This window comes from Hibiscus syriacus, unplaced genomic scaffold (assembly GCF_006381635.1).
Source record: "Hibiscus syriacus cultivar Baekdansim isolate YM2019G1 unplaced genomic scaffold, ASM638163v2 tig00116971_pilon, whole genome shotgun sequence".
Classification (NCBI taxonomy): domain Eukaryota; kingdom Viridiplantae; phylum Streptophyta; class Magnoliopsida; order Malvales; family Malvaceae; genus Hibiscus; species Hibiscus syriacus.
In genome coordinates, this window is record NW_024063495.1 from 5,495,839 (window position 1) to 5,514,418 (window position 18,580).

Consider the following 18,580-nt stretch of genomic DNA (forward strand, 5'->3'; position numbering starts at 1 on the left):
CATTAAATTTTGAGGTTGATAACAACGTTGTACATTGTGAGCCCTATAAACTGGGGTTGAAGAACTGAGTTGATTACTACCCACTACTGACCCAACTTCACTACTTCTAGGTTCAACAACATACAATGTAACATCATCTTGTGAAACACTAATGTAAGCAATGATTCGTTCAACATCTTCATTATTGGTTAACAAATAAACTTTACATTTTTTCTGATAAGATAGCCTAAATCCACTTAGAGGCTCTAAATTCAATTTCTTTGCAACACGTAACATTAGAGTTTCATAAGTTAACTTTTTTAATGACATTTTTAGTTGAAGATTCATGGGTAAAGGCACATATTGTAAAACACCATGAACATTCTCCCATGACCCTCCAAAACACAAATCTATCCAAACATGATCAACATTAGATGATTTCATTCTACAAATTGTAAATTAATTTACTAAACAAACGAGCTATAAACTAGATATCAGCACTAACTTAGAGAAAAACATACATTTATTAAGTTGATAGTTGATAATTTGGGAGAGAAATCATTGAAAAATTGTATAGAAATAAAATTATGTAAAAAAAAATTAGAGATGGGGAAGGATGTCATTGGATATAGGAACGGATGTCGCCGAAGAGAGTGATAGATGGAGATGGAATGAGTTGCAATTTAGGGATTTATGTTATAAGTTGCTGCTGCTGTGTAGTTATATACCAAAAACATTTGTGTTGCGAAACTAAAACCTGTTGCGAAATTAAATTCGTGTTGCAAATTCGAAAATCGAGTTGCGAATTTGAAATCCAGTTGCGAATTTGAAATTCAGTTGCGAATTTGAAATTCAGTTGCGAATTTGAAATTCAGTGTTGTGAATTTGACTTTTGTGTTGCGAATTTGACTTATGTGTTGCGAATTTGACTTTTGTGTTACGATTTACAAATTCGCGTTGAGATTTACAAATTCACGTTGCGATTTTCCAAATTCGCGTTGCGATTTACATATTCGTGTTGCGAATTTGGAAAATCGCAACGCGAATTTGGAAAAGCACATTTCGAAAACGCGAATTTAAAAAATCACAATGCGATTTACATAATCGCGTTGCAAATTTGGAAACTAGGTTGCGAAATAGGAGTTCGCGTTGCGAATTTGTTGGTCATTTTCACAAATCCAAAAAAAGTTGATTAAAATCATATATTATAAGATATTTTCGGTCACTGAAGTTATTTTCTCTATTCAAAAACATCAATATATAGAAAAACATATGCCGTAATATTTGTTTACAGTTTATAATTTGTTTATCATCTTTTTTAATCATTAATAATATACACACATTCTACATATATAATTACTCGTACTTAAAAGTTTTAGAAATAATAACATTTTCTTTTATTATTGAGATGTTTAATAAATTCAAAATATATAGTAATTAAATGATCATATGCGTAGTTTATTCTAGTCAAATATGGGTGTATTTACTGTTTTGACCTGGCGTTAAGTAAATCCTAATCTCACCAGCCGGTGGACAAGACTGGTGAGACTGCTGGCTTGTTCTAATCAATTAAGTATCTTATTTATTTTTAATTTTAATTCGTATCTCTCCATTATCAAATCATCCAAGTTTCCTTCCCTTTCATCTTCCAATTCATTTTATTTTTTAATTTTGCATCTCCAATTTATTTATTTATTTTGATCCAATAATGCCGGGTCTCAAATCTCCACCCGACGCTCCTTCGTTACGTATTACAGTGTCGGAGCCGCCGACTCAGAATCCACCTCGGACGCCCAACAAAAAGCTCCCGTCCCCTTCCCGATCCAAGGCTTCTCCAGCCCGCTCCGCCTAGAAACCTCCACCCGACTCACCAACCCAGACGATTCCTCGCTCGATAACCCGGATCTCGGCCCTTTTTTGCTTAAATTGGCCCGGGATACCATCGCTTCCGGTGAGGGTCCCACTAAAGCTTTGGACTATGCGATTCGAGCGGCGAAGTCGTTCGAGAGGTGCGCCGTGGAAGGTGAGCCCAGTTTGGATCTGGCGATGAGCTTGCACGTGCTGGCGGCGATTTATTGCAGCTTGGGGAGGTTCGATGAGGCGGTTCCGTTCTGGAACGGGCGATTCAAGAGCCCGATTTGGAACGGGGTCCGGATCACGCGTTGGCTGCGTTCTCAGGGTATATGCAGCTGGAGGATACGTACTCGATGCTGGGACAAGTGGAGAAATCAATTGGGTGCTATGAAGAAGGCCTAAAGATTCAGATCCAGGCTCTGGGAGAGACCGACGCTAGAGTTGGCGAAACTTGCAGGTTATCTTACTCTCTTTTTAATGGCTTATTACTGTCAAGATTTAATAGGATATTTGAGTTCTTTTTGGTGCTTGTGTTAAATCATTAAGGCGCAGATTATGTTCTTTCTGGGGAGAGTCAAATGTAGGATAGATTAACATGTATTGATTCAATCATATGTATATATGATGAATTGATGAACTTGAAATTGTGTAACAAGTTGCAAACTGCTTGCTTCTTTCATGATTCTTTGTGTAATATTTTTTTGTCACTGTAGTTAGTGAATTGATTGTGGTTTTTAACTTTAAAAGAAGGGATGTTATTGAAGGTTTAGTACTAGAGGAGATTTTTGGTTTTAGATTTGTTCTGTTTCTGGGTTTTCTGTAGAATGGTTGTTTGTCTTTTTTGCTTAAAATTTTGAGCTTATTCATGATTTATGGAAATATAGGTACTTGGCTGAGGCCATGTTCAAGCAATGCAATTCGATAAAGCTGAAGAATTGTGCAAGAAAACTCTTGAAATTCATCACGCACACAGTGAACCGGCATCACTTGAAGAGGCAGCTGACCGCAGGTTGATGGCACTTGTATGCGAGGCTAAGGGAGATTACGAAGTGGCCCTTGAGCTCCTTGTCCTAGCCAGCATGGCAATGATTGCCAATGGGCAGGAGTATGAAGTAGCTGCTATTGATGTCAACATTGGCAATATTTACATGTCTTTATGTCGCTTTGATGAGGCCGTCTTCTCCTACCAAAAGGCACTGACTGTGTTCAAATCATCAAAGGGTGACAACCACCCTCAAGTTGGCTCTGTCTTTGTGCAACTTGCGGATCTATACCACAGGACTGGAAAGCTCCGAGAGTCGAAATCCTATTGTGAAAATGCCCTGAGGATCTTTGCAAAACCTGCACCTGGAATCACAGCAGAAGAGAGCTGGTGGATTAACTGAAATTTCGGCCATATATGAATCCGTCGATGAGCCTGAGGAGGCATTGAAGCTCTTGCAGAAAGCAATGAAGTTGGAAGACAAACCCGGACAGCAAAGCACAATTGCAGGAATCGAAGCATGGATGGGGGTGATGCTTTACATTCTTGGGAGGTATGAAGAAGCAAGGAAGTCTTTTGAGAGTGCAGTAGCGAAGCTTAGAGCCAGTGGGGAGAGGAAGTCAGCCTTCTTTGGAGTCGTGTTGAATCAAATGGGCTTGGCTTGTGTTCAGTTATTCAAGATAGATGAGGCTGGTGAGTTGTTTTAAAGAAGCAAGGGCAATTTTCGAGAAGGAATGTGGCTCATGTCATCAAGATACTCTGGGAGTATATAGCAATCTTGCAGCAACTTATGATGCTATGGGAAGGTAACTAATATTTTAAACCACCATGCATCAAATCCCATTCATAGCTTATGATCCATTTTAGTTCTATCATATGTTGTTAAATATTTATAGCATTCTGCCGAGATGCAAGTAGGATGAGTTTGATATGCATTTAGGGTACTGTACATTTTATACTGTTTAAATCAAGAATTCAATTACTCATCTTCTGATATAAAAATCAGGGTTGAAGATGCAATTGAGATATTGGGGTATGTACTCAAATTACGAGAAAAACTCGGAATTGCAAATCCAGATTTCGAAGATGAGAAGAGTAGGCTGGCTGAGCTCTTGAAAGAAGCAGGTAAAATCACTGGAAAATATCATAGATCCGAACTCAAGGAGGACGGCGAAGAGAGAGGGGACGAAAAAATGGGGTTTCAGAATTTGAAGGCATTATTTTCCAGGTCATATGTAATCCGTTTTTCGAACATATATTTACTTTTCTGTATCATGGAAGATCATGTATAGTGTTATTAGTTGTAATTCTCGAGTTTTCCTGCTTTTGGAGCTTCAAGATCTCATATTTTTTTGACCTTTTTACTTTTGTTATTTGTGTTATTGAATGACTATTGAAATTTGAAATGAAGAATGTTCATTTGAGTGAATAAATTTTAGGGTATATTACACGTTTAGTATCTAAATTATTACTTTTATTCTATTTTAGTATTTCGCCGTTAAAATTTTAATGTTACAACGTGATATTTTTTATGGGTAAATTACATCATTCATCACTTATCTATCTTTTCGTTCCTATTTTTATTACTGAAGTTTATTTATTTTAATTTAATTACTTAACTTTCATATAACTCCTTGTGTAGCTTGGGTGGGCTGTCTATGGTTGAGGGTGAGATGGATGATGTATTTTAAGCTCATTGGATTTGTTCCTTTATCGTGTTGGTAATTTGCAATGTATTTTAATGAGGTTCATTTTATGTCTCGTTTTATATTCGAACATTTTATTGAATACAAACAACCCCTTCAAAAAAAAACTTTCATATAACTCCTAATTTGATTATTTTAACTTTCAAATTTATTGTTTTAATTATATATTAATAAGATAATAATATAAATGTCCTATCATAAAATTATTAATAAAATAAATTAAAATATTAATACATGAACTATTTGAAAGTTGAATAGTTAAATTAAAAATTTTTAAACTTTAGTAACTAATATAGGAGAGGAGTTTGAGTACTATTTTTAACTAGACCAAAACCCTTTTACCAAGCCCAAATCAATTAAAACTCAATCCTTCTAAATACAAACCAAACAGCCCCAAACACAAACAGACCCGACCCGGAGCCCAAAAAAGCAACCGGACCCGTAACCCGGATCCTGAGTCTAACTTAGCCCTAGCTGCCCACTTCACCAATCAGCTCCTGCCAATCCTCTGCCCTAATCTCAGTCAAGCTGCTGCTCCACGCCAAGCTACACTCCTGCAACAAACAACAATGAAGCAACAAACAACAATGAAGCAACAAAACAACATCATTTCATTTTCTGTAAAAATGGGTATAAAACCCAAATGATAAACACTGTAAAAAGCTCATTGGATTCGAAAAAAAGAGCTCTGTAATCCCGTTTTTCGAAGCAAATAAACAACATTTCCAGGTATTTTTTTTCTTTTCGAGTAGCTTCTGTTTGCCTTTACTGCTTAGTTTTATTTAGTTTTCGGAAAAAACAATATTTAGTTTCGTTAAAAAAAGGGTGATAATGGTTTTCGAAACAAAAAAATCTAGTATTTTTAATCTAGCTATTTTGCAGTCAAAAATACGAAAAAAATAAAAGGTTGGTAGATCGGGGCTTACCTTGGTCGTTGGAGGAGTCACCGGAGCCCGGAAAGCCGAACGGTCTCGACCGTTTACACAACGATAGAAGTCGTTTAGTGCGAAATCGAGCTTAGATCCGAGACGAGGAGCCTGAGAGAGTTCACCCATGAATTTTGGTGGCCAACAACCACAGAAGGTGGTGGCTTTCTCCTCTCTACTTTTTTTTTTAAAAAAATGAAAAAAAATGAAAATTATAAAAAGAAAAAAAGTTTCCTTTTATAGAAACATTTCGAGGGGAATTTCTTTCAAATCCCCCGACTTTTACCATGTTCTTGCAAAGTGGCCACTGGCACCGTTTTCATAATTGTATCCATTTCCATGCGTTCTTTTGTGTTTTTTGGTATATTCACGTTTTATTCTCTATAACTTTAGCGTATTTTTATATTTTGATCATATGTAGTGATCTTTTAAATTTTATTTTAATTTGTCTGGATTAATTTTGTAATTTCCCATTACATTTATTTATTTATTTTATGCATAATAACGACTCTAAATATATATTTCTATTTCTAATAAGTATTTCTCTTTTTTAATAGCATTCATATATATCATTGTATGCACATTTCCTTTTATATAATTAATTTTTTTAAATTATTTCCATAGTTTAGTTTGATTTATATTAATTGTTTATATCTTATTTCTTTTCCCAAATGTATTACAATAGATGTAAAGTTGGCATATTTTTAATAAGTTATTTCCTTTAATTTTAATGTTTGTCTCCCTTAATTTAGTTTACTTTTTTAATATGTTTCATACTTTTGTCCTTTATCTGTTCCATTTCTTATTTCATTTTTCCTAGCATTCAATTGGTATTCCGATCATTCATTTATTTCTATAATTATTTATTTATTCGGTTTTTTTTTTGTATTTGTTTGTTACATATTCCTTTATTTTTAAAAAAGGTTCATGTTCGAGTTGGTTTAATTCCTTTTAATTCCTACACATGTTTAGGTTTTTTAATTTAGTCTTGGATTTAGTTAACTTGAATTAGATTGAACCTTAGGTTTAGATTTCTCACATTTTAATCCTTTAATTTAGGGAATAATTCGATTTGACTCTCGCATTTAGATGCTCGAGGTTTCATTTCGATTATTCGATTCAATGATTAGTAAGGTTAATTAGGGATAGTAATTAGAGCCTTAATCTTGGCTTCTCACATTCTAGTCCCTAAACTTTTAACTAGATTATCCTTTTGACATAATTAATTAAGATTAATATTAGAGTCTCCATCTTGGGCTTGATTTCACATTTAGTCCTTTAATTAGGTGAATTCTTAATTTGGTCTTCGCTTTTGCTAGAGGTTCCAATTTAATTATTCGAAATAATATTTATTAAAATTAATTTAAGTTAATGTTAGAACCTCTACTTTAGGTTAGATTTCACTCTAGTCCTTTTAATTTAGGGAATAATTCGAGTTGGCCCTCGCCTAAATGCTCGAGGGACCATCTCGGTTATTCGATTCAATAATTGATTTAAAAGTCAAATAGGGTTAATATTAGAACCTACACTTCTAGGTTTTGTGCCTTTGGGTTCTTTAACTTTCATAATTCGACACCTTAAGCTAGAAAAAACCTATAATTTACCTTAGCTTAATTAGGATTCATAAAAAATTGTTTGATTGCATTTTATTTTTAAACCTAAGGTAATGTTCACTTATTAGGGAATTAATGGTATATCTCCCGCAAGTATGCTCAGGGGTGACCACTGGTGATTCCCGAAATAGGTCGACATCCTTTTCAAAGACCGCATCATGATTTCAAAATCGAGTCAATATTCGGTTATTGAGTACAATAGTTGATCTCCCGCGTTTATGTTAGGAGGCGAAGGCTATCGGCTTTAATAAACGAATACCCTTTTAACTTTGCATCCATAATGATTTTCAAATTAAATAAAGATCGAACTCAAAATTTTCGATTTTAAATATAAGATAATCAACTAGATACCAATTTTTTGGCGCTTGTGGGGGTGCTAATCCTTCCCCACATGTAACTGACTCCCGAACCTGATTTTTGGATTTTCGCAGATCTTAAAACTTGATATTTTTATAAAAACAAAATGTTTTATTAAAATCACCTGGTTTCTTTGGTGTCCCAATCCCACCTTAAATGATTGGTGGTGACTCCTCACATTTCAAAAATCTTTTCAAAGAGAAAACTCTCGAGTCAATATCGGTCTTCCCCTGCCCAGGCGAACCCCAACAATTGGAACAATACAAAAGGAAACTCACTGTTTGGCACGTTTAGTATTGCTGTCGCATGCAGGAGATTTATTGTGAGAATTATCGTTCTTCTCAGAAGAAGCTTTTGCACCAAGAGAAGCAGGTTCAGAAGAATCTTGTTTTTCACTTGCAGTTGATGGAGCAACCTCTACTTCTTGTGGTGCACATGATGATCCTAAACTCTGAAGAATGGTGTTTTCTCTAAGAGACGGAAGTCTGCTCAGATGAGACACAACACTCAAAGACGAATCCCATGCCCTATTCTTTTGCTTTACCAAGTTCACATCAGTATAGAAAGAGGAAAACCGAGCATCTTGAGATGCCCAAGATGGTGCAGTAATCATGCTTTTGTATCTATAGTCATCTTGTGCCACATAATCCACATTAGGAGCACTAGATGGATCGATATATGCAAAAGAGTCACTTGAAGAACGTCGATGACTTCCTTTGTGCACAGGAGTCTCTGGCTCATTAAGGAGATCATCGAGCCAAGAAGGCTGTTCCTCTATCCGGAAGCTTTCAGAGGAAGTGCGCTGATGATGTTTATTTCCCTCCCTACGCTTTTGAACTGCTCTTGACCCATTTACATTGTTGGGGACATAATCAGTATATGTGGGGGAGACCGGTGGAAATGGAATTTTTGGAGGAAGTAAAGCATGCTTTCCAGAAAACATAAAATTTCTTATATTTGTTGGACCCTTGGAATTTGCCATGGCTAAGAACAACCTTTTTCCTGCAAAGAGCGTGGGATCATGAAACAACTAGTTATGAAAAGAACGAAGGCAAACATGAAGACCCCAGTGAAATTTTTCACAAAGCAAGAGACAATAATATCTCCATTCAGCAGAGGAAATCAGAAAATGATGCATCACTACTACTGTTATATAGGATATAATGATCCAAACATATAAGCAGCCATGTCTGGTAGACAGCATAAGCATAGACGGTAAACTGCACATAAAAGGACACTATGAATAGTCTTAGTAAACCCCAAGTGAAAATTGTTCACTATTGTCAGAGTACTGTAGCAAATACCAATTTACAGAAAAGGGTACTTTTACCAGGAAGCAAAGGAATAATCCCTTAATTTGCATGGCCAAACAACCTTTGAACATTTCACAACATCAAATTAGAAAACAAAGTAAAAGAAGAAATATCACCCCAACTGCATATTAACAAATTCACCAAGATAGCAAGTCTATACGGGAAACAGATCAAGAACAATCCTCAAAACCCTCTAAAAACTCAGTCGTAGCCTTGAATGACAGTCTTCAATTGATTCTACAAAACTCGAAAATGCAAAGCAAAATCTCACAAATGAACTTAGAACAACGGTTCCGGCACTATCTACAGCTTCTTTTTCAAATCCTACAATAACTTGTGCTCTAAATACTCGATAATAAATGAATAAAAATCACGTAAGCTAAGCAAAGCTATAGAATACTGAAGATTCATATACTGAAAGAACTTTGAAGTCTCTTTACTTTCCATGTTTCCTCGACAACGGATTCGCTTTCGAAGTTAAAATAAATAAAAACAAACACAAATAAAACATTATTTTATGCTAAATTTGTGCAATACAAAAATACAAACAAAATAATTACAACAACAAAACGAAAAGCTTACCTTTCCTGAAACTGAAGAATTCAGATTTGAAATCTAATGTTTCTGAATCGATAGCTAACTATTAATTAGGGTTTTTTTGTAGTTCTTTTCTTTTTAATGAAGGCTTCCTCCGTCCTTTTATTTATATTTTTCCCTCTCTCTGCATTGGAGTCTGTAAGTGGGGAATCAGGGACTGGAATTAACAAAATAAAATCTGGAAAAAAATTACTTTTTAACCCTTTCAAAATACAAATATTATGTACTAACCCTCGCTACTACTTTCGGTTTAAAATGTTTAGAGCTAATAACATCATACGTCCTCAAACTATGGACTCATTCTAAATTGATCCCTAAAGTTTTGAATATTCTAATTCTATTCCTGTAACCTCTATGAATAATAACAATTTCTTTTAATCACTAAGGTAAGTTGATTCATGCAGTTTTTTAATTATTAGAAGTTATAAAATGATTCATTGAACATAGGTCAGAGACGAAGCTTTGTTGGGGCCCAAAGAGGTCTTGACCCTTGTAAAATTTTTATATATTCGATAAATTTTGGTTTAATATTATTCTGGTTCATGTAAATTATAAGTATTCAAATTGAAAAATACAAGAATTTATTAAATATTTAATTAAGTAGGGGGCAAACTAAATAAGGATAATCTCATGTTCTCAATTTTTTTTGGTTTAATAACAATTTAGGTCATTGTAAGTTTAAATATTAGACAAATAGACATTGTCTTCTAAATTTTGAGTTTAAATACCTAATAAGTCGCTGTATTTTTCTTAAAAAGTATAATATTTCGGCCTCTGCCAATATTTAATCCTGGCTCTGCCCCTGAATAGGGAGTTATTTTTTTTAGTCCCATACTATTAAAAGTTACAAAATGGTTACCCGACTATTCATATGTTTCAAACTTGTCCTTTTCCATTAAAAAAATTATGACAGACTGAGTTGAACAATTGAATAATTGAATGATCATTTTGTAACTTTTAATAGTCGATGGACTCAGTGTCTTTCTCCCAGATCTATCTATCTTACAGATTCTCATTAGACCAGAATTCAGGAACTTGTCAAAGTTTTGGATCTGTTTGCTCTTGGTTAGTGATTAAAAACAGGATTTGGTGTGGGGTTATATTGCGAGATAAATTGTTATTCTTACAGGTATTATTTAAAAGCTAAACTAGAAAAGCGATTATCGCTTCGTCCTCCCGAAACGACTTCTTCAGGTGCTTCCATTTCCATATGTTTTCTCTTGAGTTTCTTGGATCTGAATTTCGTTCTCAAATTTTTAGATTTCGTTTCCGATCCCCTTTAAAATTTGGGAAAATTTTTGGGTTTTTAGGGTTCTTAATTATAAGTTAATTTTTTTAAGATTCTGGTATTTTGCATGTTGTTAATTCGTTTGGTAGAGCTAGCATTTTGGAATTTTTTGATTGTTTAGTGATAAATATTTGATTAGAATAACTGGGGATTTCTTCTTGGTTCTGGATCTGGGATCGTATTGGTAATAGCTGCTAGAAAGTTTAAGTATTGTTCAGCCTTTCTTTTTATATATATATCCCAACAATTTTAGTTGTTTTTTCCCCTTACTATTTTGTTAACGTGTGATAGTAAACTCGGGTTCTTGGTTTTGAATAATAGGATTCTATGTTATTCTAGTGAGATCTGCCTGTTAGAGTTAGCATTTGATTGATTTCTTTTGGCTTATATTTTTAGTCTGATTATGGTAGCTATAAATATATTATTAAATCTAATCTGTTGATTTTTTAAAAGTATTAGATCTTGGGTGTTAAATAAGTTAAATCTGTTTGACATGTTCGGATTTGGACACAAAGATAAAAATAACCTATGTATCTAAATTTTACATATTTAAGTAAGATATAAATCCAATCATTGGTTTCTAGCTGTTGGCCTAAGTTAAGTAAGATAGTGTTAATTTGTCTTAAAATCCTATTAAGTAACCAACTATGCTTCTTAGTACCCCTTAATTCTCTAGCGTTTTATTGGTGCATCTTCTGTCTTCTTTGGATTCCTTTTCATAGTTCCTCATAGCTTCGGCTACAGATGATTACTTGAGGTTATGTCCTTCTTCTAGATCCCATAGGGCGTATAGGGGGAGGGCTCGACAGAGTGGTGTCAAGGAGACTAGACTTAGAGTTTGTTCGTTGAATATAGGCACATTAAATGCTAGGTTGTTGGAGCTGACCGACGTACTTAGTAATAGGAAAATAGATTTTGCATATATTCAGGAGACTAGGTGGAAAGGTGCATGCGCCAGAGAGTGTAATGGGTACAAGTTGTGGTATTCAGGTATAGATAACGCTAGAAATGGGGTGGGTATCTTGGTATCCTCTAGGCTCAAAGAAAATGTAGTTGAAGTTTGTAGATACCGGGATAGGATCATGATGATTAAGGTTATTATAGAAGCGGAAGTGGTGAATGTCCTTTCAGTGTACGCCCCACACGTTGGCCTAGGGGAGGGGGATAAACGTTGCTTCTAGGATCAGTTAGATGACGTACTTAGGAGCATTCCGGAGGACCAAAGAGTTTTCATAGGGGGAGACTTCAATGACCATATAGGTAGCGCATCCGACGGGTATGACGATGTTTATGGGGGTTTTGGTTTTGGTAGTAGGAACGAGGAGGGGCGTAAGTTGCTTGATTTTGCTACTGCACATGATATGGTGGTCACAAACTCCTTCTTTAACAAGAGAGATATGAACTTGATCTTGTTCCATAGCGGGGGACATTGTACCCAAATCAACTACATCCTGGTTCGAAATCGGGATCGATGGGCTTGCATTGACTATAAGGTATTCCCTGAAGAGGCATGTGCATCACAACACAGATTGTTGGTTTTAGTGTTCCGCGTACACCACGGGCAGAGTACTCATAGGAGGGCTAAACTTGGTAAACCTAGGATCCTTTGGAAGAACTTACATGGAGAGACAGCTGATGACTTTAGGAGTAAGGTTTTATCTAATACAGGTTTTGGAACTACAAACTCAAATAATGTAGATATGTTATAGAAAAATATGGCAAATTCCATCAAAGATGTGGGCAAAAACACCCTTGGGTTGTCAACAGGGAAGGTAAAGGAACATAAAGAATCATGGTGGTGGAACGAAGAAGTCCAAACTAAAGTGAAGATAAAGCAAACTTGCTTCAAGGAGTTTCTACAATGCAATGACGACGACGAAAGATCGAGAGCTAAACAAAGATACAATGAGACAAAGTAGGAAGCCAAGAAAATGGTGGCTAAAGCAAAGGATAAGGCATACGAAGAAATGTACAAGAAATTAGACACCAAGAAAGGACAAAGCGGCATCTTCAGGCTTGCAAAATCCAGAGAGAATAGGAAAAATGATCTAGGTAGCATTAGGTTTGTAAAGGATAACAATAGTGATCTTTTAGTGAAAGATCATGATATTAAGAGGGTTTGGGGTAGTTACTTCTTTGGATTATTTAATGACGGTGTCTCTCCCTGTACAGATAGTACTGTTGATGGGTCATCCAATCATCTTACTGCGGCCAATGACTGTCCTACAAGTAGGATTGGATTTGAGGAAGTCAAAATGGCTCTTAGAAAGATGAGGAGGGACAAAGCTGTCGGTCCAGATCAAATTCCTATCACTGTGTGGTTGGCCCTAGGAGAAGAGGGAGTTAAGTGGTTAACCAACATCTTTAATATTATTTTAGAGACTGCCACGATGCCAGAGGAATGGAGAGAGTCTACGGTGATATCAATCTATAAGAATAAAGGAGATCCCCAACGTTGTGGTAACTACAGAGGTATTAAAATACTCAACCATACCATGAAACTATAGGAAAGGGTGATAGAGGCTAGGTTGAGACAAGTTACTAGGGTTTCGGAAAACTAATTTGGCTTTATGCCAGGCAGGTCTACTATGGAGGCGATTCATCTACTGCGACGACTTATGGAGAAATATAGGGAAAAAATAGAGATCTTCACATGGCGTTCATTGACCTTGAAAAGGCGTATGATAGCGTTCCCCGAGATACGATCTGGAAGACATTGAAAACGAGACGGATCCCAACTGCTTATATCCGGGCGATTCGTCAAGACTACAATTGGCGAAATCGTAAAACTGTTTTTTGAAAAGAAAAACATTTAGAAAATTTTAATGATATTTGTTAAAAAAAATATTAGGATAAACTACATATTTGATCATTCTAACTTTCATAAATGATATTTTGCCCATCAATTTTAGTCACTCACATTTGAAATGATAATGGAGCCATTAGACATTGTTATCATTTTGCCACTCACGTTAGACATTAATGTCATTTTAGCCACCCACGTTAGACTTCAATGTCAATTTAATCACTCATGTTAAATTAATAATGAAGCCATTAGACATTGTTATCATTTTAGTCACCCATGTTAGACTTTAATGTCATTTTAGTCACTCACATCAAACTTTGTTGTCATTTTAATCATTCATGTTGAATTGGTATAACAAGAGTTTTATGTGGATTTTTACTCTAATGAATGATTAAAATATTTAATCCACCTAATGACATAATTTTTTATGTTATTAGAAATTTTAAACCAATTAACCAATTTTTGTCTTTCAATCCATTTTTTGATTTTAAAGAGACTTTTCACGATAAATACATAGTCTAATGACTATGTCAACTGAGCTCCCAAATGATCACTAAATTTTTAAGACATTATTATTTAGACACCAAATATAATTATTTTCAAGATAATAATTTTTTATTTTTATTTTTTATAATAATATATATTTACACAAGAATTATTATAAATTAGCGTACCCTATTCTCATATGTAATGGGGTGAGAGGGAGGTAGGGTAGTAGGCTGCCTCCAACGCCAGGTTGAGGCAGCTTCCGTGAAAGACCTCCGGCAGTCAGAATTATGAAATGTCCACCGTGAGACTCGATCCCACGACCACAAGGTTAAGAGCCTTGCGCTCTACCAACTGAGGTGGACGAGCAATTTTTACAAAATTTATTATGATGCTTCTATACCCTCGGAGTGGTCCCAGTAGTTGAGTGAATTTGGTTTTTCTTTGATAACTCGAGTTCAAATTGTATAGTCTGTAAGTATATGCGAGTTTAAGACAATAAAATGAACAGAGATAATTGTGAATATAAAAAATACTTTAAAGAAAGGCCAGATAAAGTGAGAATTATGATTGTTTGTGGTGAACAAGCGATGATCCAAGTATGCCTCATCGTTTCTCCTTCACCTTCCCTATCTCTTCTTTATTGCTTTTCTTTTTTTATTAGGCATGATAAATAGGTTATACACTATCGACTTTTTCAATACTGGTATATTTAGAAATATTTCTGAGATGTTATCCACCAAACTTTTACAACTGTTCTAATCATATATGATTATTTAAGCTTCAAGGGCATTAAATCTTGCTATTATGAGTGCTCTTATAAACCTTTATAAAAGCCAATCATGACTTCTAAAGCAGAAAGTATTGATACTCAACCATATAGTATAAATACTCTTAGACGAATATCGATACTAAAAAAAGTCTCGAAGTTGTTCGGTATCGATACCGAACCGTTGGTATCGGTTATAGATGAACAATATCAATACTCTAAAGAATAATATCAATATTTATGTCTAAAACTTCTAGATTTCTTCATCAGTTCATATGATATCGGTACTGTTCCTCAAGTTCTAATACCTAGGCTAAAAATTGCCTCTTTCTAGGTTGAAGAATCACTCCAAAACCCTTCCAAACACTTTAGTTTAAGGCTAAATTGATTCTCAAGGCTTAAGGAAGTTACCTAAAATCATCTAGCACCATAAAAACACATATTTATCGACCAATTCATAATCTAAACCATAAATCATGCATATCATTAAACATGTTTCAAAGCTCAAATCCATATTTAAAGCAACACATTTATATTTTTCAAAGCTCAAACTTAGGGCTTAAAAAAGGGTTATGCAAATTATATTTAACAAAAATAAATAACTAATTTAGATGTAAAACTTAATCATCCATTAATTCTGTAGTTATGAACAAATACATGATAAAAAGAAATGCATACATAATCAAAGCACCTTGGTTCAAACCCTAAAGCACCAGCTTCAACGTTTAATTAGCGAGCATTTAAAGTTACGCCAGCGGTATACTAGTGGAATAGGGGTCATTATACAGAAGTAAAAGTATGGTCCGGAATTGTTATTACACGATCGTGATACCTACTATTTTATGCTGAAATCACGATAAGCGTAACACAACCAAAAATACAATCGAACTGCAAATTAAATCTATGCCTCTCGTTATCTTAACTAGCTGCCATTCTTCCTCCTCCGGTCCATGAAACTTTGATCAAATCAACCGTTCGTCTTTAAATCTTGGGCGTGTTTGTAGAATTCGAACACCATGTCACATTTGCAGCTACAAAGATCAAATTTACAACCTAAAAGCAAATCCAAACATTAGATTTACACTGTTCCTAAGCAGAATATCTGAAACGTCTGTAAATCTTAGGTAGAATCGCAACACCACTTTCGAAGTTTGTTTCTTGGTTTTAAAGCACTTTACTATCTAAAAACATTATACAGAAAAAAAATGTTAACTAAAAACCAAACTCATTAGAGAATTGTTTTGACATGAATATCCTTATAGAACAATAGCTAAAATCAGATACTATCAGTTAGAAATCACGGTGCTAGTTTCACTGCGCATCCGGGGAATCAAACCCCCGTCAGTACCGTGGGAGGGTACTATGATACCACTACGCTAGATGCGCTTTCAGTTAAAAAAAATTGAAAAGAGTTTTTTATTATTCTTTTAATTTTAAAATGATTTCAAAAGAAGAACAGTTTATGGATTGCAATTCCACTAATATTCCGGTGGTGTAAAAAAATGTAATTTTTAGACATATTTATACTCTGATTTAATACGGAGTTGTTATGTGATAAGTTAGAGGTATCATTTGGACTTTCTAATTTATATGTATGAATTTTGCATTAATTGATTTTGGTATTTTGAACTTATGCAGGGATGGGATTTGGTTTCTTAAGTGCTTCAGATTCATTATAGAGATAGAGTTTTTTTAAAGGCAATTTCATTAGGTATGGTTGTAGATTTGTACTGACTGCTTGTGCCTAGAATTCTTTGCTTTCCTTGCAGCATTTTGTTAATGTTGTCAGCCTATGCTGTTCTTCACTATATTTATTGCCTGAAACAGGTACTTTTACATCAGAATGATTTGGTCTTAAATTGTTCTTTAGAGCATAAAAGGGTGTTTTCGGATGCCGAATGCCTTTCTCTTTCATTTCACAAAGAGGCTGTTTCCACACCTCAAAATAAGTCAAGAATGTACATTCTTATACTCACTTCCTAGAAGAAAATCACCTAACAAAATCGAGATAAGATGGATGCAGGTTCCTATGCTTTGCTGCTTTGTACATATTCCGTTGCCTTCTTTGGCATGTTTAGCTAGTGAACATCTCTATATGCCCTGGGTTCTAGTTTTTACAATTACTGACGCTATATCTGTACCATCGAATCTAATGCTGATAACATGTAGCATGAATGTCGAGCTTTACGGACGATTTTCGTCTCCGTGATCCCTCCAACAAAGCAGCATGAACACGCAACGCCAGATTATGTATAACCTCGCTCTTTTTCCACTCAAAATCTTACTCTTTGATACCTGGACTCTGGTTTGCTTTTGAGGAGGCATTTTTGGTTTGGCTTGCGGTATACTTTATCAGATGTTTAACTAATTATATATAATAAGTTTTTTCTTCCTTCTTGTACAGCAGTTACTGGAGTTGCATTTCAGTTTCCTTGGAAATGAGTAAATAATTGGTGGAAAACAGGAGCAACAAAGACTTGACTGTGCTTTTTACATTGAACCAGCACATAAGTACAACATTGGCTTCTCATCCGGACTTCCAGGGTTCTTTGTCTCTTGATCTAGCTTTGATAATGCACTCACTTTCCTCCAGAATTTATTGCCAAAATAACAAATGGAGCAAATGACGTTGTGGATAATGAAATAGTTTGCATGTAGGATGATTGTTTAATGTATGTGCCTCTTGGACTATAGGCACTAGGCGTGGATTTTTTTTTTTTTTTGCTTTGGTGTACATAAGTTGAGTCGAGCTTAAAAATTTAAAGTTTAATCTTAGTTTCAATTGTTTTAGATGGACTTAAGATGAAATTTGAATCATTCGAATTCACACGATTAAACTCATTCACCTTGTAAAAATGTTATTTACCAAGTACCATCATTCGTGGCCATTGATTTTGGACAAAACCAAAAGGAATGTCTTTAAGGTAACGAAATGTTTGTAGTTAAGAATGCGTCGAACGATTTGAAAATAATTTTAGATTTGTTGACAAAAATAAATGGATTGTGTCGGTCGTTAGTAATTCAACCTTTTTAATTTGAGCGGAAAATCACAGTCGATGCAAGGACGATTGTTCGCCAGTAATCTCCATGAGAGAAAGGGGGATCAAGACAGCATAGAGAGAAGATAGACAAGAGAGAGATGGAAGATAAGGAAGGCCCCTCCCTCAATCGTGACTGAGGAGTATTTATAGGCCTAACTGATGGTGTCAAGCACATGGTAATTATGACTACTCGTAGATCAACAGGTTAAATAGATCTAACAGTTAGATCTTGAATTTCAGTCCAGTCGACCAAGCGAGCGTGTTAAAGATCTAAATTATATTCTAATAAGTTAAATTATGATCTTATATGATATAAATCTTGCGATAAAAGTTACATGTTATGATTATGAACATTATGTGTCATTTTTCATTGAAGCATGTTAAAGACAAATTATTATGATATGAATCATTGTTGGCATGAATTATTTTATGTTCAATTGCTTTGATCTAGATTAATTGCCCAGATTATATAAACTTACACTTTCTTTATTTCACCATTTCAGGATAGTTATTCGATTATATTTAGAAGTTGTAAATCACTCCTTAAAAGATAGATGTTATTTTGTTAAACTCTTAAATGGTGATATATGTTATTTTGTTTGTGTAAATATGATATATGTCATGATGAACTTAGGTTTAAGTTTGATAGAGTTATGTAACGTATGTGCATATAAGGTTTGGTATTATGGTTGTTGTGATAGTGTCATTTAGATGATGCATATGGTACGTTCATGTTTTATGATGAATATGTATGTCGAATGCAAGAAACAATGCGTAAGTATAAGAACATTAGGTTATGAATATGTGAAGGTATGCATTTGATTGTATGTTGGTTGTTAAGTACATGTTGATTGTGGGTTTTA

At 34.7% G+C, this 18,580-nt stretch overlaps 1 protein-coding gene and 1 pseudogene across 2 annotated transcripts; one reads left to right on the forward strand and one right to left on the reverse strand.

The window, feature by feature from the left end:
• The first annotated feature begins 1,622 nt into the window (after positions 1–1,622).
• LOC120192022 lies at positions 1,623–3,855 on the forward strand (annotated as a pseudogene).
• Positions 3,856–7,665: 3,810 nt separating this feature from the next.
• Positions 7,666–9,429, reverse strand: LOC120192023 (uncharacterized protein At4g06598-like). Of its 2 annotated transcripts, none has more exons than XM_039194868.1 (2): positions 9,313–9,429; positions 7,666–8,419 (listed from the first exon to the last, which is right to left on the reverse strand). In XM_039194868.1, exon 2 carries the CDS (start codon positions 8,397–8,399, stop codon positions 7,692–7,694), a length of 708 nt encoding a protein of 235 aa, XP_039050799.1. In that variant the 5' UTR covers positions 8,400–8,419; positions 9,313–9,429; the 3' UTR covers positions 7,666–7,691. The 2 variants fall into 2 exon arrangements, with proteins under 2 accessions (XP_039050799.1, XP_039050800.1); XM_039194869.1 differs by having other exon boundaries at positions 7,666–8,412; positions 9,313–9,414.
• Positions 9,430–18,580: the final 9,151 nt, after the last annotated feature.